The sequence below is a fragment of the Rhamphochromis sp. 'chilingali' genome, assembly GCF_963969265.1.
Source record: "Rhamphochromis sp. 'chilingali' genome assembly, chromosome: 1".
NCBI lineage: Eukaryota > Metazoa > Chordata > Actinopteri > Cichliformes > Cichlidae > Rhamphochromis > Rhamphochromis sp. 'chilingali'.
Window position 1 is genome coordinate 45,646,017 of NC_137929.1, and position 18,149 is coordinate 45,664,165.

The 18,149-nt window shown below is 42.0% G+C and overlaps 1 protein-coding gene across 7 annotated transcripts in view; it reads left to right on the forward strand.

The window, feature by feature from the left end:
• The window catches only part of dysf (dysferlin, limb girdle muscular dystrophy 2B (autosomal recessive)), a 107,290-nt gene that overhangs the window by 84,993 nt on the left and 4,148 nt on the right, over positions 1–18,149 (forward strand). For all 7 annotated transcript variants that reach the window (XM_080903386.1, XM_080903390.1, XM_080903389.1 and 4 more), the window contains 9 exons: positions 471–613; positions 4,434–4,573; positions 4,698–4,786; positions 4,895–4,990; positions 5,072–5,213; positions 13,974–14,073; positions 16,287–16,459; positions 16,864–16,973; positions 17,049–17,196. In XM_080903386.1, coding sequence (XP_080759512.1) covers positions 471–613; positions 4,434–4,573; positions 4,698–4,786; positions 4,895–4,990; positions 5,072–5,213; positions 13,974–14,073; positions 16,287–16,459; positions 16,864–16,973; positions 17,049–17,196 — 1,141 coding nt within the window. The remainder of the gene's footprint in view (positions 1–470; positions 614–4,433; positions 4,574–4,697; positions 4,787–4,894; positions 4,991–5,071; positions 5,214–13,973; positions 14,074–16,286; positions 16,460–16,863; positions 16,974–17,048; positions 17,197–18,149) is intronic.

The following is an 18,149-nucleotide window of genomic DNA, read 5'->3' on the forward strand; positions in this document are numbered from 1 at the left end:
CAAGCGGCGGAAATGAGCTTCCTCCGAAGGGTGGCTGGCCTTCCTTAGAGATAGGGTGAGAAGTTCGGCCATCCGGGAGGGGCTCAGAGTAGAGCAGCTGCTGCTCCACATCGAAAGGAGCCAGCTGAGGTGGTTCGGGCATCTGACCAGGATGCCCCCCGGGCGCCTCCTGGGTGAGGTGTTCCAGGCATGTCCCACCGGGAGGAGGCCCCGGGGCAGACCCAGGACACGCTGGAGAGATTATATCTCTCGGCTGGCCTGGGAACGCCTTGGTATTCCCCCGGACAAGCTGGAGGAGGTGGCTGGGGAGAGGGAGGTCTGGGCCTCTTTGCTTAGGCTGCTGCCCCCGCGACCCGGCCCCGGACAAAGCGGATGAAGATGGATGGATGGATGGATGGATGGATTATAGACAGATATAACAAAATAAATAAGACTTTATTTATATTATTTTTTTGTCTCTCACCTGTTAGATCTGGAGTAAACCAGTGGCGAGACCAGCTGACACCCACGCAGCTGCTATACAGATTCTGTGAGAGAAGAAATCTGCGGAAGCCAGTCTATGAAGACGAAGCAGTCCGCTTCAAAGGAGAACGATACATCGCTGCCGACCTCGGTGAGTGACCATTCCTCACAATTCAACTGAAGTATATAAACACGTGCAATAATAAATCTATACCGTTCGTTATATTGATACATTTACTGTATATAGATATGAAATACTTGAGCTGTACATTGATCAGGCATACAGTTTAGAGCACTGTCACTGAATCAGAGCATCTCCAAACCTCCCGCTATTATGGGATGTTGCCGGTCTGCAGTGGTCGGTTTCTATTAGAAGTGGTCCAAGGAAGGAACGGTGGTGGACCAGCAAAAGGGTCATGGTGGCCAAAGCTCACTGATGCACATGGCAGCAAAGACCGGCCCGTGTGGTCTGATCCAACAGACGAGCTGCTGTAGCTCGAACTGCTAAAAATGTCGATGCTTGTTCTGATAGAAAGGTGTCAGAATACAGAGAGAGTCACAGTTTGCTGGGTTTGTGGCTACATAGCTGCAGGCCAGTGAGAGTGCTCATGCTGACTACTGTCCACCACCGAAAGCACCTACAGTGACCACAGAACAATGGAAGATGGTGGCCTAGTCTGATGAATCATGTTTTCCGGGTTTGCGCGTTGCTCACTTGGGGAACACCTGGCACCAGGATGCACACAAGCCCACCGAGATAATGTGATGCTCTGGGGAATGTTCTGCTGGCAAACCCTGGGTCCTACCATCCATGTGGATGGTGCTTTGGCACATAACACCTACTTAAGCCTTTTTGCAGATCCTATATTCACCTTGCACAGGGACTCTATTACCACCTCCAAACCCCTTTTCGCCATAGTCCATATTGTTGTTTTTGAGATCTTTTAGCTGACTTCACTTTGTCTAATATAAAAATTTGGTTGATGAAGTATTTAAGCTAAGCAATGAGGACTGGGGCAAATACTGCATAACACAAAGAAGAGCAGTAGTTTACAACCTTACAGCAGTCAGTGGGAGCAGAGGCAGAGCAGAAGACGTGAAGGTCTCACTTTCAGTTTCACTGTCAAATGATGGCTAAATGCCTAAATAAATAAACAAATCAGGGATGCCATCATGAAAAACGTAAGAAATCTGATTTGAGAACAGTAAAACATTTTTAAATTGAGTAAAAGGACTCCACAGATCAGATATTAAATGGCGTTCTACCAGCTTTGGTGGACATGTCTCGGTCTTAGCAGCTGTTATGCTGTTTGTGTTTTGATTAGAGCGTCGCTCCGCCAAACACAAACACACTTTTCACACAGCTGATTAAGTTGCTTACCAAAAATACAAACCGCAGATTTGTACCGTCCACATATTCACGTATGCTCAGTGCCCCTTAAGTACATTTACAGCAAGTAAATCAGTCTGCACTGTATTCCCACTGCACCCATATCCCCCTCACTCTCTTCTTTTTCTTCCTTTATTTGTGCTTTTCTTCCTCCTTTCTATTCTCTGCTTTTCTTTCTTCATCTTTTCTGTTCTTCTTTCAGTTTGACCCCATGATTCTGCTCTTCACAGCATCCATCACGCCGTCTACATCACCCTCATTTTCCCTCTTGTTGTTTCTTGTTTTTCTCTTTCCTTTTACCTCCTTGTCACCGTCCTCTCCTCTTTTCTTTTCACTCACTCTCATCATTATCTCGAACTTTCTGGCACCTTAATTTCTTTCTCTGTCTCTGATGTTTTCCTTCTTACGTGTTCTTTTCCACCATCCCCTCTCCATATTTGTTGGGATTTACATTATTCTTGGGTTGATATTGTTCATTTTCGCTTTTGATTTCAAGCTCTATTCTAGTCTAGTTTGAAAGCACATGTTTCCACATGTGCAGAACAGTTTATAAAAATAAAATTAATCATCCATACAAGCTCTTTTTTTCTGCACGTAAGTGCTTTTTATCTGACATTCACACTTCAATGAATACAACCCAGGGTTCAGTATCTTTCCCAAGGCATGCAAACTGGAGCAGCCAAGAATCGAACCACCATCTTTCCAATTAGTAGATAACCTGAGGTACAGTCACCCCCAACAGGCACCAGCAGGTCAGGAGTGAAACCAGGAGCACGTTTGTAAGTAAGTAAAGTAAAATTTTATTTATATAGCACCTTTCTAGATAAAAAGATCACAAAGTGCTTCACACAGGGATGACGAAGTATAAAACAAAAACAGGCAAAAGTTAACAAAATGTAATTCTAAAAAGATGTGTTTTTAGTTGTTTTTTAAAAAAAGAACGACTGAGTCCACAGATCTTAAGCTCAGTGGGAGAGAGTTCCACAGTCTCGGGGCCACAGTGGCAAAAGCTCTGTCTCCCTTAGTAGTTTGTAGCTTTATCAGACATCCACAGGGTCAATCACAGCACGCTGTGATTAAGTCTCCCCCTCAGGGCTAACAGGGAAGTGTTCAGTAACATCCTGAGGTGTCTAAGGAAGAACTTACCTTAACAGTTACCTGAACTAACACTGTGAGTCAATGTGATCTCAACATTTGGTTTCTTGGAAAAAAAAAAAACTTTCTCAAATGAATCGCACCTTACATTTAATATCATCATCTTTCTTCTCGGTTTTGCCTTTCATCCTCCTCCCCTTCATTTGCTCCCCTTCTATCCTTTCGTACTTTCTCCTTGCTCTTCTACTTCTTTGCTTCCCCCGTTCAATTTTTCCAACATTTCACTCCTTCTACTCACTTTCTTTTGATGCTTTCTCACCCTCATCACCCCCTCCTTCCCTGCCCAATGCCTCAGTTTTACCCTCCTCCTCTGCCACTAAAGAAATGGAGGTGTAGAGAAGAAAAAGGAGGTGGGGGAGTGAAACTGCAGGACCACCTGAAGAGTGGAGTGATGAGATAAATATTCAAGATTCATTATCATCCCTGTGTGCACACAAAGCCGACCCACACATATGTTCCATGCAGGCTGCTACGGTGCGGGGGTCACGCTTGTCGTTTTTTTTTTTTTTTTTTTTTTTTTGGGGGGGGGGTGATTTATGGTACGTGTGTGTGTGCGTTCTTGTGTGGACGAGCCAACGTCAACATCATGGTCGTCTCTCGGTTGGTGAGGAGCGCTGCTGCAGCGTTTTCTTTCCACAGTTGCCGCGGTTACTGTGCGTCAGCTTGCTGTCCATCAAACGGGGCTGCTAATTGGCCAAAAGGCCACGATCCTCATCCTCCCCTCATGAGTTTGGCTTTTCTTCACTCTCTCCACCTCTTCGTCACATTCGTTTGTTTTTTCTTTCTTCTGTCTTGAGTTTCTGCTCTTCTTCCATCCTTTGTGCCTCTCTACTTTTTGCTCTCCATCCTCTTTTTTTCGGTTGTATTTTTCTTCCTTTTAGTTTTAATATGAATTGCTTCTCTTGTTCTCTTTTCTGTGGGTTTGTTGTCTCAGAAGTCAAATTAAATATCTCTTTTGGCTTTCCACTTCGTCTCATCCCTCCTCTGTGCTTTTGCCTAGTCTCGTCCTTCTGCTTTGCTCCTCTTTCATTTTCCTCTGCTCTCATCTTCACATCTCCCCTCCTCTCCTCTGCCTCCTCAGTCTTTCCTTCCTCTCCTCTTACAGCCGAGGTGACTCCAAGTTTACAGTCATAAACTTTTGACGTTAGCTTGATATTTTCATTTTGCTTGGAAGCCGTGAAGATTTTCCTCATTTGGTTGTGATGCAGAGAGAACAACCAATGCTTTAGAGTGTGTTAGTGTCTCACTAAGGGTGTATGTGCGTATGAATAATGAATTATTCCTAAGTGACCTGCTTGCTTCCCAGTTTGCCCAGTATTCTGGATTTCCATTCTCCACTCTTGAGTGGCCCGGCCCTGTACTTAAACCCTAATCTCTGCATGTGTGTGTGTGTGTGTGTGTCTCTGTGTGTGTGTCATGTTTTCAGAGGACAAAAATGTGTCCAAACGTCATCTTGGCCCAATTAAGGAGCGACTGTCCCTTCACATCTTGAGGAAACTGGGATTGGTACCCGAACATGTGGAAAGCAGACCACTCTACAGCCCGCTCCAACCTGACATAGAGCAGGTAGCACGCACACACACACTGCACTTGTGTGTGTGCTTAAGTTCTTCTCAGTTTTATCCTTTCCCGCTTTTTTTTTCCTGAGCATTTTCTTACCTTTTGTTTGCTTGTCGGTGCTCTCTGTCAGGGGCGTCTGATGATGTGGGTTGACCTCTTCCCCAAGTCTCTGGGACCACCTGGACCGCCGTTCAACATCACGCCACGAAAGGCCAAAAAGTAGGAACACAAACACACAAATATGTCAAGAAAGGCAAATCCATTTCCCGTTCTGATAACCAAAACAAGTCAGTCAGTATCTGAGGTAATTGAATCTTTTTTTTTCAGGTTCTTCCTGCGTTGCATCATCTGGAACACCAGTGATGTCATCCTGGATGATGTCAGCATCAGTGGGGAGAAGATGAGCGACATTTATGTCAAAGGGTAAGAGGAACAAATCATTTAACTTCAAAATAAAGCTAAATAAACTGGGTGAGGGTCACAATAACTGATTCTGTCTTTCAGCTGGCTCGACGGACATGAACACAACAAGCAGAAGACAGACGTCCACTACCGCTCTCTGGGAGGAGAGGGGAACTTCAACTACAGATTCCTGTTTCCCTTCAACTACTTACCAGCAGAGCAACTGTGCGTCGTCGACAAAAAGGTAACAACGAGCCCAAATACAGCGAAGGACCCTGTGTTTGGTTTAAATAAATTAGACCCACTGGGACATAAAATCCACTGTGGTGAGGCTGTGATTTCATGCCATCGTCATGATCTTTAAGACTAAATTTAGCAATCACTTGACAATAATTTATTATGCTGCATATGCTGTTTAGAAACCAACGAAGAGACGAGTGTTGAAAAGTTTGAAAGAAAGATGTTCTGGGAATACTTATACTGGGCTTTGAAAGTTGTGTTTGGACACTGATACAATTAGGCTACCAATCTACATTTTCCCATTCAGTAATTGGTGAGTAACTAATGCACTTTCTGTGAACTAACCTTTCAAGTAAATGTGAGGATTCCCATTTGGAAATGCCATCCATCCAGCTTGTTGTAACTTCGCCAGGGTATGATTTTAGCATCTGACCACCAAAGTAGAGGGAATGCAGGGACGAGCTACCCCTCAGTAGTTAAAGCACATGTACGTCATCACCTCTGTCACAGCGCACCACACAAGTAGATTAAAAACCACAGAGAAGTCAGAATACTAGGATACTTTAACTTAAAACCGAGAAAGTTCTGAGTGACCTGATGACATTTTTAAGAGTAGTGTTGTTGCTACTATGCTAACTAATCTATGCTTCAATAGCATTTGAAATTAATACTATTCCTGAAAATCATCCTGGAGCACAGATATTCCTGACATACTTGACGTTTTGAACATAAAAACACAGGGATAATGAGGTTTTTATAGTTTGTTACAATAATGAAATATTCACAGGCATCAAGGGTTAGGGTTAAGGTGGGATGTACAGAAATGCAGAAATAATGTGCAAATTATTATAGAAAATGTATTCTATAGAGCAGCGGTCCTAAACCCCCGGCCACAGAGCGGTACCGGTCAATGAGTCGCTTGGTACAGTGCCGCACGATTTGAGACTTGAAATTTATGGTTTTCAGGGTTTTTATCGTTAACTCGGTTTCCCTGGGTCTTTTCCCGTGTTGTAGTTGTGAGTCTTATTTTGAAAGAACTATTTACATGTTACCATAGTGACCAGAGAGCATTAAGGGGCAGAGGATGTTACTCTCAATGTTGTTGGCACATTTCAGGAGGACGCTGCATTTTTTTGTGTTGGTCATATCATTTTATTTTGTTGTATTTATCCGCGACACCTTAAAGGCCGGTCGGTGAAAATATTGTCTGACATTAAACAGGTCCGTGGCACAAAAAAGGTTGTGGCTGCTATAGAACAACACATATTTGGAAGGAATGCCTGAGATGTATTGTAATCAGAGATGGGCAGTAACGTGTTACAAGTAATACATTACTGTAATCCGATTACTTTTTTCAAGTAACGAGTAAATTAAGGGATTACTATTGCAAAAAAGGTAATTCGATTATTGTTACTTTCCCGTAAGCACTCTGCGTTACTGCGTTACTAAAACCATGATTTTTTTTTTTTTTGCAAGAATGTCTCATGACAATGACGTAAGCGAGTGCGACGTTCGTGACAACAGCATGGAAGTACTAACCTTACTTTGAGTTTGATTCCATAAAAAGTGACAAAAACATTCGTGTCCGTTGTGCGTGGGAAGAAAACTTTACAGCGAAAAAAACCCCTAAACTTCTACGACGTAATGGGAAATTCACAGAGAAACTCGCAGATTCTTCCACTGACTGCTGCGGCACACCTGCACCAGGGTAAACCTCCGCCTACCCCACTCCTGCTTTACAGGTGAAAATAGAGCAACAGGACCGCTAGTCTTTGACTTTATTTATTTTCTGCTGTGTTTTACTTGCATTTATTTGAAAGAGTGAGTGTAAACACAAAAAAACATATTTTATTTTATTTTATGTGCTGGAATGTGCAGAAAATTAATAAATGTTAAACAAATTTCTTCCAGTCAGAGAATGGTGCATATAATTTAATTTTTGCTTGATGTATAAAGTTAAAAGATTAAAACTGATAAAACAAGTTTTAAAAAGAGACTTTTGCATTTTATTACATTTTGTATGGATTATGCAGAAAAAGTAGAATTGGGCTGAAAGATCTATCACTTTTTCACCTATTCAGGTTGTAAATCATGTTTTTAAAAAGTAACTAAGTAACTAAGTAATTAATTACTTTTGAAAATAAGTAATCAGTAAAGTAATGGGATTACTTTTTTGGTGAAGTAATCAGTAATTAGTTACTGATTACTTTTTTGAAGTAACTTGACCAACACTGGTTGTAATATACCTTACTTTGTCATAAAGTGATGCAGAAAATTTACAAAATGATTCATAAAAGTTTGCAAATATGCAGAAAATTTGTCTGACCTGAAAATATCCTGATGAAGAAACCCCCACCTCCTTACCCCCATACTCCAGCCTATGTATTGATAACATTCAGTTCCTGCAAACAGACGCACACTGTAAACTTGTTCAGTTATAATGAAAAAAAACCTCGCTACAAGCCCCTTGCTCAGTCCAAGAAACAGCCTCAAATTTAGTTTAATCTTATCACCAGTTAGTTTCTATGAGCTGGAGACATGTGGCAAAACCATCACACCCAAACATGAGCCAGTGCACAAAGTTCGGTCAGGGGGAATTTCCGAGGCGAGGTCGTCCCTCCAGAGTCCGCTAACGAATCTACTGTGGCCTTCAGTTAACAAAAATAATGATGTGACAATTTAACAAGAAAGAGTTGTGAGTAAAATGTTGTTGAATCTTTGAGACTCAACAATAACACTGAGTGAAGAGCTAAAATAACATCACTCCCGAAAACTGGAATAACAACCCGGCTGTCATTTGCTTTTCTTGGCATGAGCCAGAGGCTCTTTAGCCGCTCGCGGCCGACATGTTTTACGACGGCATTCTCTCACTTGCAGCAGCATCTTCAATCAGCGAGCGGCTGAACAGACGAGAGGGAGTTTTAAATGAAAAACTCCGCTGGGCGGAGAGAGCCTCAGCTCGAAAACAGAGCTGCGGCCAGAAACGGAGTTTATGAAGCCAGAAACCTCAGCGGTTGGTGATATAATCACTGAGTCACAGGAACAAATCAGCGGCGCTATCAACACTCTGCAGTCTTGCTGTGTGATGGTCGGATGGGGTGTGTGGAAGGAAAAGTCACACTTGTTGTCTTTTCCAGCTTGATTAGTTCAACCATGTCACCATGACGTCTGTTTTTCTGACTTCAGCCTTAAAATTCAGCCTTCAATTGTAATGTCGATCTATCATTCAGTTTAATGATTAAAATATTTAAATATACCTTTCGTGTTCCCTCACAGCGCAGTGTGATATCTGAAGTGTTCTCATTGTGTCTGACCAGAACTCCAACCCACTCAGATTGACTTGCACATAAACCAAAGGACTGAAAGTCAAGTAGCGATGGAGTTGTCAATGTACAATTCAGTGTGGTAACTGGGAATGTGATTTTTTAGGCAAATTAATTAAAAAAACAAAAACAGATTAGTCATTTTGGGGAGATTTCCCTGAATTTTAACACTTTGGATCGCCGAAACCTTTGGTGCCTCACCGATCATTTGCATAATGGGAGGACAGCGGATGAAATGTAGCCTCTTGATGCTCAATAATCCAGGTAAAGAAATCTGAAAGATTTGATTCAGTTTGTCTGAACACCACACTTTCAGCAGGAGAAACATTTCCTCACTCATCCATTTGGATGTTCCAATAATATAATTTTGCTGAGTTGATATCTGTTAATAAAATAATGAACAACTAGAGAAACTAGAGACACAGGCATTATTAAGCACCACAGGCCCATTAACATCACTAACAGAGGTCATTAAAATATTTTCCTAGCAGCAGATCAAGTATATTAGTAAGACAGCATTGCTCGCCAGTGAAAGCAAACAAATTTATCCAAACTGGAATATTCTCCATTTTTCTTCACAATCAGTGGCGTTACCTTGGCCTCCAGTAAGGCTGTGAAGGATGTTGGGATTGTTAACCAGGATATGTCTTTCAATGTCGGCAACAAATATGTGCATTTGTGCAACATCTCTAAAATTAGAAACTTATTGACTCAGAGTGATGCTGAAAAACTAGTTCATTCAGGTTAAAATACTGAAAAACCATCAGCTGATCCAAAATCCTGAAGTGAGAGTACTGACAGGGAGCAGAAAGAGAAAGCACATTGACTCTTTTTGATTGGCTCCACTGGAGACTCTTGAGCTACACCCTGTAGGCACACCAGCAGTTTGAGAATATTACCGCCCTTTGAAGCACGACTGACCAATAACATTGCTCCAGTGCTTTTGTTACAGGTGTTTCAAATTCTTTAATTAACTATGATTTTGAAATTGATTTCCCGTGCGTGCCTTGTTTGCACAGATTTTCCATATCAAACTCTTTGACAGTGTTTAAGACATTTACACACCTGTCAAATTTTGCCACTGTAAGTATACTTGTTTTGTTACTGAAACGTGACAATGCCCAAAGAACAAAGGCACACTAGCTGAATTTATTTATGCTGTATGTAGTTCAGCTCCATCATCAACTCAGGACGATGAGTCAAGGAAGTTGGAAAGAAGACAAAACGAATTTCTGCACTTAGCACTCTGGCAACAAAATGACAAGCTGATGGCTGCTGATTGCTGCTGCTAGATACTGCAGCAGTTTGACACACACACCCACACCCACACACACACATATAGAAGTCCCACCCTGACTTGTGACATCTGTGAAGTGATAACTTGGATGTATGTAGTTTGTGGATGAAGTGAGCCAAGGAGCTTACAAAGCTTTAGGAGCGACACACGCACACACAGAGGGTGTAGTGTGTTTACTGTAACAGGATGGCGACTACCTAACCCTGGCACATGTATGTACAGACAGAGTAGAGCTGTGGAGACCTGGCTTCTGTGGTCTTGTTCCGCTAACAGTAAATAAAGGTCTGTTGTTCTATTCAACTAACTGGCCTCCAAGTTGTCCCTCCAGATGCTAAGAAAAATTACAGTGGAACCCCGACTTACAAATACCCCATTTAACGAAAAATTCAAGTTACGAAGGCACTGAATGGCAGTATTTCTGCCCGTGTTACGGCAAAATGCTCGCGTAACGAAATCCGCTGGCTCTGATTGGCTAAGCCTACAATGCCCACAATGCCTTCCGAATCATGTGACAACCCCTTGGCTTTCGTAATTGCGCTTCGCTGTTCCACTTGAACGACGTATTGTTGTTCTAGTTAGCAATTAGCCTATAGCCTATCGTTCAGCATCACCTCACTCAAAAGGCGCGATCGGTGCTTCAACTTGTGGGGCGATCGTGGCTCAAGAGTTCGGAGTTCAGCTTGTAATCGGAAGGTTGCTGGTTCGAGTCCCGACTTGGACAGTCTTGGTCGTTTTGTCCTTGGGCAAGAGACTTAACCCGTTGCCTACTGGTGGTGGTTAGAGGGCCCGGTGGCGCCAGTGTCCGGCAGCCTCGCCTCTGTCAGTGCGTCCCAGGGTGGCTGTGGCTACAATGTAGCTTGCCATCACCAGTGTGTGAATGTGTGGATGACTGGATATGTAAAGCGCTTTGGGGTCCTTTGGGACTAGTAAAGCGCTATATAAATACAGACCATTTACCATTTGCGAAAATTTTCGACTTACGAAAGACCCTCGGGAACATTTCGTAAGTCGGGGTTCCGCTGTATGTATCACACAACCACTTGGTGAATGGTTGTTGGAGGTTTCCTCTCTGTCGCTAGGAGAATATGCCAGCTAGCGACAGCTACATCCAAAAAGAGGCGAGGAAGTATACAGTGTCGCACACAGAAAACATATGTGTAATTTCTTCTTCTTTCCTACGGGTGACAAAAACTAAATTCAAATGTCTGCTCTCAGTTATAAAAATGTTCACCTAACATAACATGAAGGAGCAAACTATCCAAATGTATTTGAGTTTTTTCTGTAGCACACTGCAAATATGTTTTGTTTTTGTTTTGTTTTTAATGCCTTTTAGTTCAATATTTTAAAACAACAGTTTCTGGATATGTACTCACTTTGGGAGCCAGCCTCTAGTGTCCACATGAGGAACTACCAGTCCACAAATGTCATCAACTCTGTTATCCAGTCAGTGGGTCAGCATTTAATGGCTTCAGGTCATTTAAAACAATATTCAGCCCCTGAAAGAGGGTCTCAGACTAAAACCTGCTACCCCCTCGACCTGATCGTACTGAGTGGGGGTATGTCCTGCCTCCATGATGCCACCATGATGGCACCGCAACACCAGCATGAAAAGGAATGAACAGATCCTGGGATTATTGCTCCACAGTAACAGACACGAAAGAGTCAGAGGGAGAAAATTAATATTTACATTCAAAGGTTGCCAAGTGCAACTTTTTGTTTGTGGAAAATCTCTTTGCTATATTAAGTAACAGCAACATGCTGTCGTATTCTGCAAATCACAGAGGGGGGTAATTTTAATTCAGGTGTGAAAAGCCCTACTTTATGTCAGCATAACAAAGTCTCACACGCAGATAAAAAGGACGACTGAGCGAATGGAAAGAGAAAGAGAGGAACTTGATGTGCAGCAGCTGCACAGTGAAGCCCATTAGCACAAAGGTGAGACGGGATCAGTTTCTGTCTGCCAGTGTGGCGTGAATTTACCAGAGGCTATAATAGCTATACTGTAACACACACCACGCACACACACAGACTTCCAGTATGGAAGTGGAGATGCAGTGAGACCTGTGTTGATGGAGTGGCTGCAACATCTTTCAGCACAATTTGAGAACATTTAGAGAAGAATGAAGCAGACTTTTAAAGGTAAATCACCTTCTATTATTATTATCCTTATGAAATCTAATTTCCAAAAGAGACCTGGTCAATAGGCAGCAAACGTAACAACAAATTGCATAACAAGTAGAAACCCAAATATTCAGTACAAACCAGTGAGCACGTGTGAATCATATGCAATAGCAGGTCATTAAGAGCGACATTAAAAACAGTAACACTGACCAAAAGATTTATTCTATCGCTCCTTTAAAATAGATATAAAGCTGCTGAGTAGCTGGATAGTGGTGGTAGTGGTAAGACTACACAGATCCCAGGACACACTGATGAGAGTTGGCCTACGGGAACAAGAAGACGCAAGTGGGCAAGTTATGAGAACACCTCGCTGTGGGAATGTTAGTACACTTGTAACCCCAAATTCAAATTTTATTTGTCACATACACAGTCATACACAGTACGATATGCAGTGAAATGCTTAGACAACTGCTCGTGACCTAAAGAAAAAAAAAAGACTATGAATAGGATAGGAAATAAATATGAAAATTAAAATGAAGGGTAAATTTAGCAAAAAGGAATAAAATAAAATATAAAAATTAAAGTTAAAAATAAAATAACTGTACAACAAAATACACAATACACAAATACACAATATAGAAATATATATATAAGAAATTATGAAGAAATGTTGAACAATAACAGCAGCTGTACAAGTACTAAATGGTATGAAGAAATATAAAGTCCAGGGTTGTGCAAACGGAAGGGGTTACATGAATAGGATGAAGGACCTATGAAATCTTCAATACCAAACACAAATTCTACAGCAAGGGGAGCCAGGATGACGGGTGAAAGGGGAGATATCATCACCTCCACCCGAGATTAAGTACCAAGCCCCAAGTTCGATGGAAGAAGAAGGGTTGAGTGTGAGAGGAACGGAAAGAGAGTTCATCGGGATAGATAGATATTTTAGTGCTGTCAGCGTTACTCTCGTTAAAATGACGTTAACACCATAACTGCATTAACGCGGCAAATCTCCGTTAACGAGCTTACCCCGCGCGTGGGGCTACACGGCGTCAATGCGTTTGCACGGTTAGCTCATGCTAGAAAACAAATATTATATTAAAGGTGCATGGTTTTCTTATTGTGCCCTCAATGCTAAATCTTAAAATTGCATTATGTAAGCTACAAAATGTCAGGTATACAAAACAATGGTGTTGCACATAACTTGCTGGAAATGTGTGGATGCTACACCGATAGCTACGGTAAAAACTTTTGATAGCTATTGTGAAAAAAGCGCAGATTTGGATTAGATCTTCCCTACACGCATAAAAATCAGTCACACTCACTGATTCCTTTCACCTCTAGTGGACTGGATTCACACAGCAATTACAAAGTGGAGCTCTGTTACTGTTACAGACACTTCACGTTAAAAATGGTTCCTTAAGGTTGGAGTCTTTGACTTTAATGAAATCCCCACCAGTGATGTAGTCAGTGCAGCCATGAGTGGTGACAACCCTCCAAACTCCATGTGATAAACCTGCTGGTACCTCCAGCATTATGTATATTTTTCTCAGCCTGAAATGGACACAGCTGAGGAGAAATAGGTTTATGATATTTAGGTAAACAAATTTATTCTTAATGTTTTTCATAATTTCCATTTCATATCACAATGTATTTGCTCCATATCTCCATATAACCCATTTATAGATGAATTTTTTAAAATATATTTTTTTATCTGTAATTTTTCCATGTATTGTTTGAGTTCCTTTCTTTCTTTCAACATTTCTTTCTTTCGCTGACAGCCTTGTCAGCTGGCATGTTTTCCAAGCACCAAGCGGTTGTTTCAGTCTTTAATGGACATAAATAAAAAGGCAGATCTTCTTTCAGGGCTTCTATAACCCAAGTGTTGACCCTGTACCTCTGTACAAGAATAAACAAAATGAATCAGAATTCATGTTTTGAGGATCTATCATTGAAAGAAGGAACCTGGTGTTATGAAATTGCAGCTGTTTCCCATTTTCTGCCTTCTGTTTGTCTGCAGGAACATTTCTGGAGTCTGGATAAAGCCGAGACTAAACTGGCTCCTAAACTGACCATTCAGATCTGGGACAACGACAAGTTCTCCTTTGACGACTACCTAGGTAAAAACCATCACTTTGACTGTCTGTGTTTGTTTTTTCTGGCGTGCCACATTGTGTTTACTGTGAAAATGAGGTGAGGTCTTTAAAAAAAAATCATGATTTATCTCATCCTGTCACATGTCACAGCTGGTTGGTCCCAGAGATTTTAGACCCATGATGTGTGGTAAAAACATAATTGGATTTCCTTCACGAAACTTCAGTGAAATCAAAGTCGGACTAAAAGCCATTTCTTCTGTTCGTTGATTTACTGTAAAACGTGTAAATGGATCCGTATTCTCCAGGTCAGAAACACATGTGCTCGACTTTGGATGGTTGAAATGCACTTAACTCATTTGTGTATGACATTTAGACAGATTTCCCCTCATTTCTGGCTCAAGGTTTAGAGGTAAATATATCCAGGGAACCATATGTGCGATGTACGAACAGCTACTGTGATAACATTTATCTTTAGAATTAGCACTCGCCCGTTTCCACTGTGTCTGCACATTTTACAGCAAGGGAGGGGCTGCTTTTTCTGCTTTTTTTTTTTTCTCGAGTCTCAAGCTGTCCAAATTCTGCCTTTCCTTCACCCCTAACGCTGCCCCAGCCCATTCCCTTAAAATAACTTACCACCGAGATTCTCCCCTTTCGCTCCCCCTGCATGGGTTCAGCTTCTTTTCTTTATTTTTGCCAAAGAAGGGAGGATGACAGTCTGTGGACGGAGCGTCCCTCTGCGGTGAGAGACAAGGAGGAAGATGAGGAATCCAGATTCTGACCTGTTCCTGCCTGTCACCGTCTCGCTCTGCTGCAGCGTTTTCTCCCGCTCGACTTTATTCACCTCATAGAGTCTGCGGGTGTGTGGCCACCTCAAAGCATTTTTTCCATGCCTGCCTGTCTTCAGCTCGTCGGCTCGGACCGCCGACTGTTAATCTTCCTGCACGGTGTGCGGGTCAGACACGAGCCATTTTCCTGCGGTTGTACTGTCAAACTGAAGCTAACTCTGGAAAAACACTTCCAGTGGATCTCTGGTCTCTCTTCAGCCCACAACTTAATGTCAACAAAGATCAAACCTTTTACTAGCTACCCTTCACCACAGGGTCGCCAATAATTCACTCAGCGCACGCTCGATAATTATTCATTCAGAAAAACTGGCTAAACAGACAGCTGAATCTGCTGAGTTTTAGAGATCTAAGCCTTGCTTGCCCCAAAATATCCATCTCCTCCAACCCTGCTTTAACAAATACAGAGTTCAGGCTGTAAAATATTTCACTGCACGAAAAGTGCAGTTTATCGGCTAACAGAAAACTCCCGGGAATTGTCGTGGTTGACATAGTTTGACTTCCTGGCAGATTTATGGATGTTCACCTGGCAGAAAGTTGTTTTTTTTTTCCTCCATTATTTGTGTGATTAGGTCTTTACATCGTCTCATGAGATGTTAAACCTTGAGCCAATCATAGCTTGACATTTTCATATCTAGTACAATGTCATTAGGAAAGAGCTGCAAGGGAAACAACATGAAGAGAAACAAGAGGATATCATTGGTTAATGTTGTTGCACGAAAAGGTGCCCTATCGAGAGTTTACACTGCATGTTTCCCCAGCTTTTATTATTCTGATCCATCAAGGTGGGACAATGAAGTCATTTTTTATATTCACAAGTGTAAAGCTAATGCTAACTGTCTGTGCACCATCGTCTTAAACTGAGTAGCTAAGTAAACCTTTTTGGGCCCGAGTAACTATATCTGCCATTGTGACCTTTTAATTCATAAAAACGTTTCCTAGTGTGAATTTTTGAATTGACCCGTTCTCAAAGAGTATGAAATTAAGCAATGTGTGAGAGCAGGAGAAATACTTACAAATCAAACACTTTTCATCTCTTTGTGAGGTGGATTGTGGGTAATGAGTTTTCTTCCTGCTAAGGTGGCTGTTGTGTCATTGTTGTTTAGTTTAATCTGCTTGGTGGCTTTATTTTTTCACATTCTAACAAAGCCCCTTTTCCATTATGTGTGTGGCTGTCGTCATAGCAACACGTCTGTGCGTCCCGCAACATAATCAATATGCGACGTGAATGCTACAAAATCAATTGATAATCCTGGGGCTGGATCGTTTAGACGTTTTAATGTAGGAAAAAAAAGGAAAATATCAGACATCAGTATATTCAGCAGGTGTTGTTATCATCATTAATTTATTATGTATATGAGTCTCTGTCTAACTGTAGTGTGCTTGTTTCTTTAGGTCACCTGGTGATGGACCTGAACCACATGTTGCGTCCAGCAAAGTCTCCAGAGAAGTGTACTCTTCTGGTGCTCGACCAGCCACCGGACAAACTGGTGTCTCTGTTTGAACAGAAGACTGTCAAAGGCTGGTGGCCCTGCACCTGCGAGAACAATGGAGAGAAGATCATCGCTGTGAGAGCACAAACACACACACACAACCATTTTCAACAGGGTGCGAAAACATATAAGCCCACTGCCCTTTTTGTTTTTTGCATTTTTGTCACACTTAGCACGCTTCAGGCTCATGAAACAAATTTTAATGATAGATCAAAGTAAACCAAGTCCATGCCAAATGCAAGAAAATCTTGAAATATTTGTAATTCATATGCCATACAGTTATTTATCAAACACTGGCACTGAGTATTTTACTTTGTATTGACATGAAGTTTAAAATCCCTTAATTCCCATAAAGACAAAGTAAAGTAAACATCATTCAGCCGCTGAGCAATATCCGTTTTACCCACCTGCCAGTCGTGCCTACTTTGTTCTCTGAAGAAAGGATGAGACAAACTGTGTGTTTGCTGCCTCCATTTCAGGGGAAGGTGGAGATGTCTCTGGAGATAGTGACAGAGCAGGAGCAAGAGGAGAGACCAGCCGGCCTCGGCAGAGATGAACCCAACATGAACCCTCACCTGGAGGAGCCTCAGTGAGTCTACACACACACACACTAAAAACCACACACACAAATATAGTTTCTCATTCTCGTCTTTTCTTCTCTCAGGCGTCCAGAGACATCCTTCCTGTGGTTCTCCTCCCCTTACAAGACCCTCAAATACATCCTGTGGAGACGGTTCAAGTGGTTCATCATTCTCTTCATTTTCCTCTTCTTCATTATCCTCTTCCTTGGAGTCTTCCTCTACTCCTTCCCGGCAAGTTTTAGTGTGTGTGTGTGTGTGTGTGTGTGTGTGTGTGTGTGTAAGAAAGAAACTGTGACTAAGCAGATTCAGGGAGCTTCACTGCAGCAGAGACAGAGAGGACAGTCACACAGGTTTAGAAACAGGTTGCCAACCATCTGGCAACCTCTAGATGCTATTGAAAAACGAGTAAGCAATCAGCACCAGCCTCCAGCAATCACAGTAACTGACCGGTTGCTGTGATTGCTGGAGGCTGGTGGCAGTTTCAGTGAAATTGATTGCTAAAACCTCAGTAATGCAGGCCTAGAGATCGGTCATTGATAAGCGGTGGTAACCACCGAGGAAGATGGTGGTAATCACCGCTTGCTAGGGAAAAATGCATAATCCCCAACTGGTTGGCAAGTGGTTGCTGGAGATGCTTAACAAGCTGCACCATAACCTTCCTTGCAATTACTTCTAAGATTGCCGCGGCCCCCGGTTTGCATGGAAGACACGGACTTGTCTCCAAAAGCTGTTTGCCAAATGTTTACTGAGCAGGAGTGAAATTGAAATTCGCTTTCATAGGAAAGGTTGTGACTTACCACTGAAGTCAAAAAGACACAACTTATTTTGGTTTGTATCTCACTTTCTTAAATTTCATGGTTAGTTGTCAAGGGATTGCAGACCGAATGCAAACATCCAGCAACCGCTTGCCAGTCAGTCAGTAAATAACAGTTTTTCCTGAGGGACTAGAAGTTGCCGGGGTGCCACCAACCAGTCTCTAGGTCTGTGTGACTGAAGCCGTACACGGAATAACACTGGGAAAATGAGACACGGAGGCAAAGACAAGGCAAAAGAAGTGTGCTGAAAACTAAAAGAACATTAAGAAATTACAAAATCAATGTAAAAAATAAGAAATTGTAAAAAAACAAATTTTGACTCTTTAAATGACAGTTGAGGGGGAGAAAATGAAGAAGAGAAAGCATTAG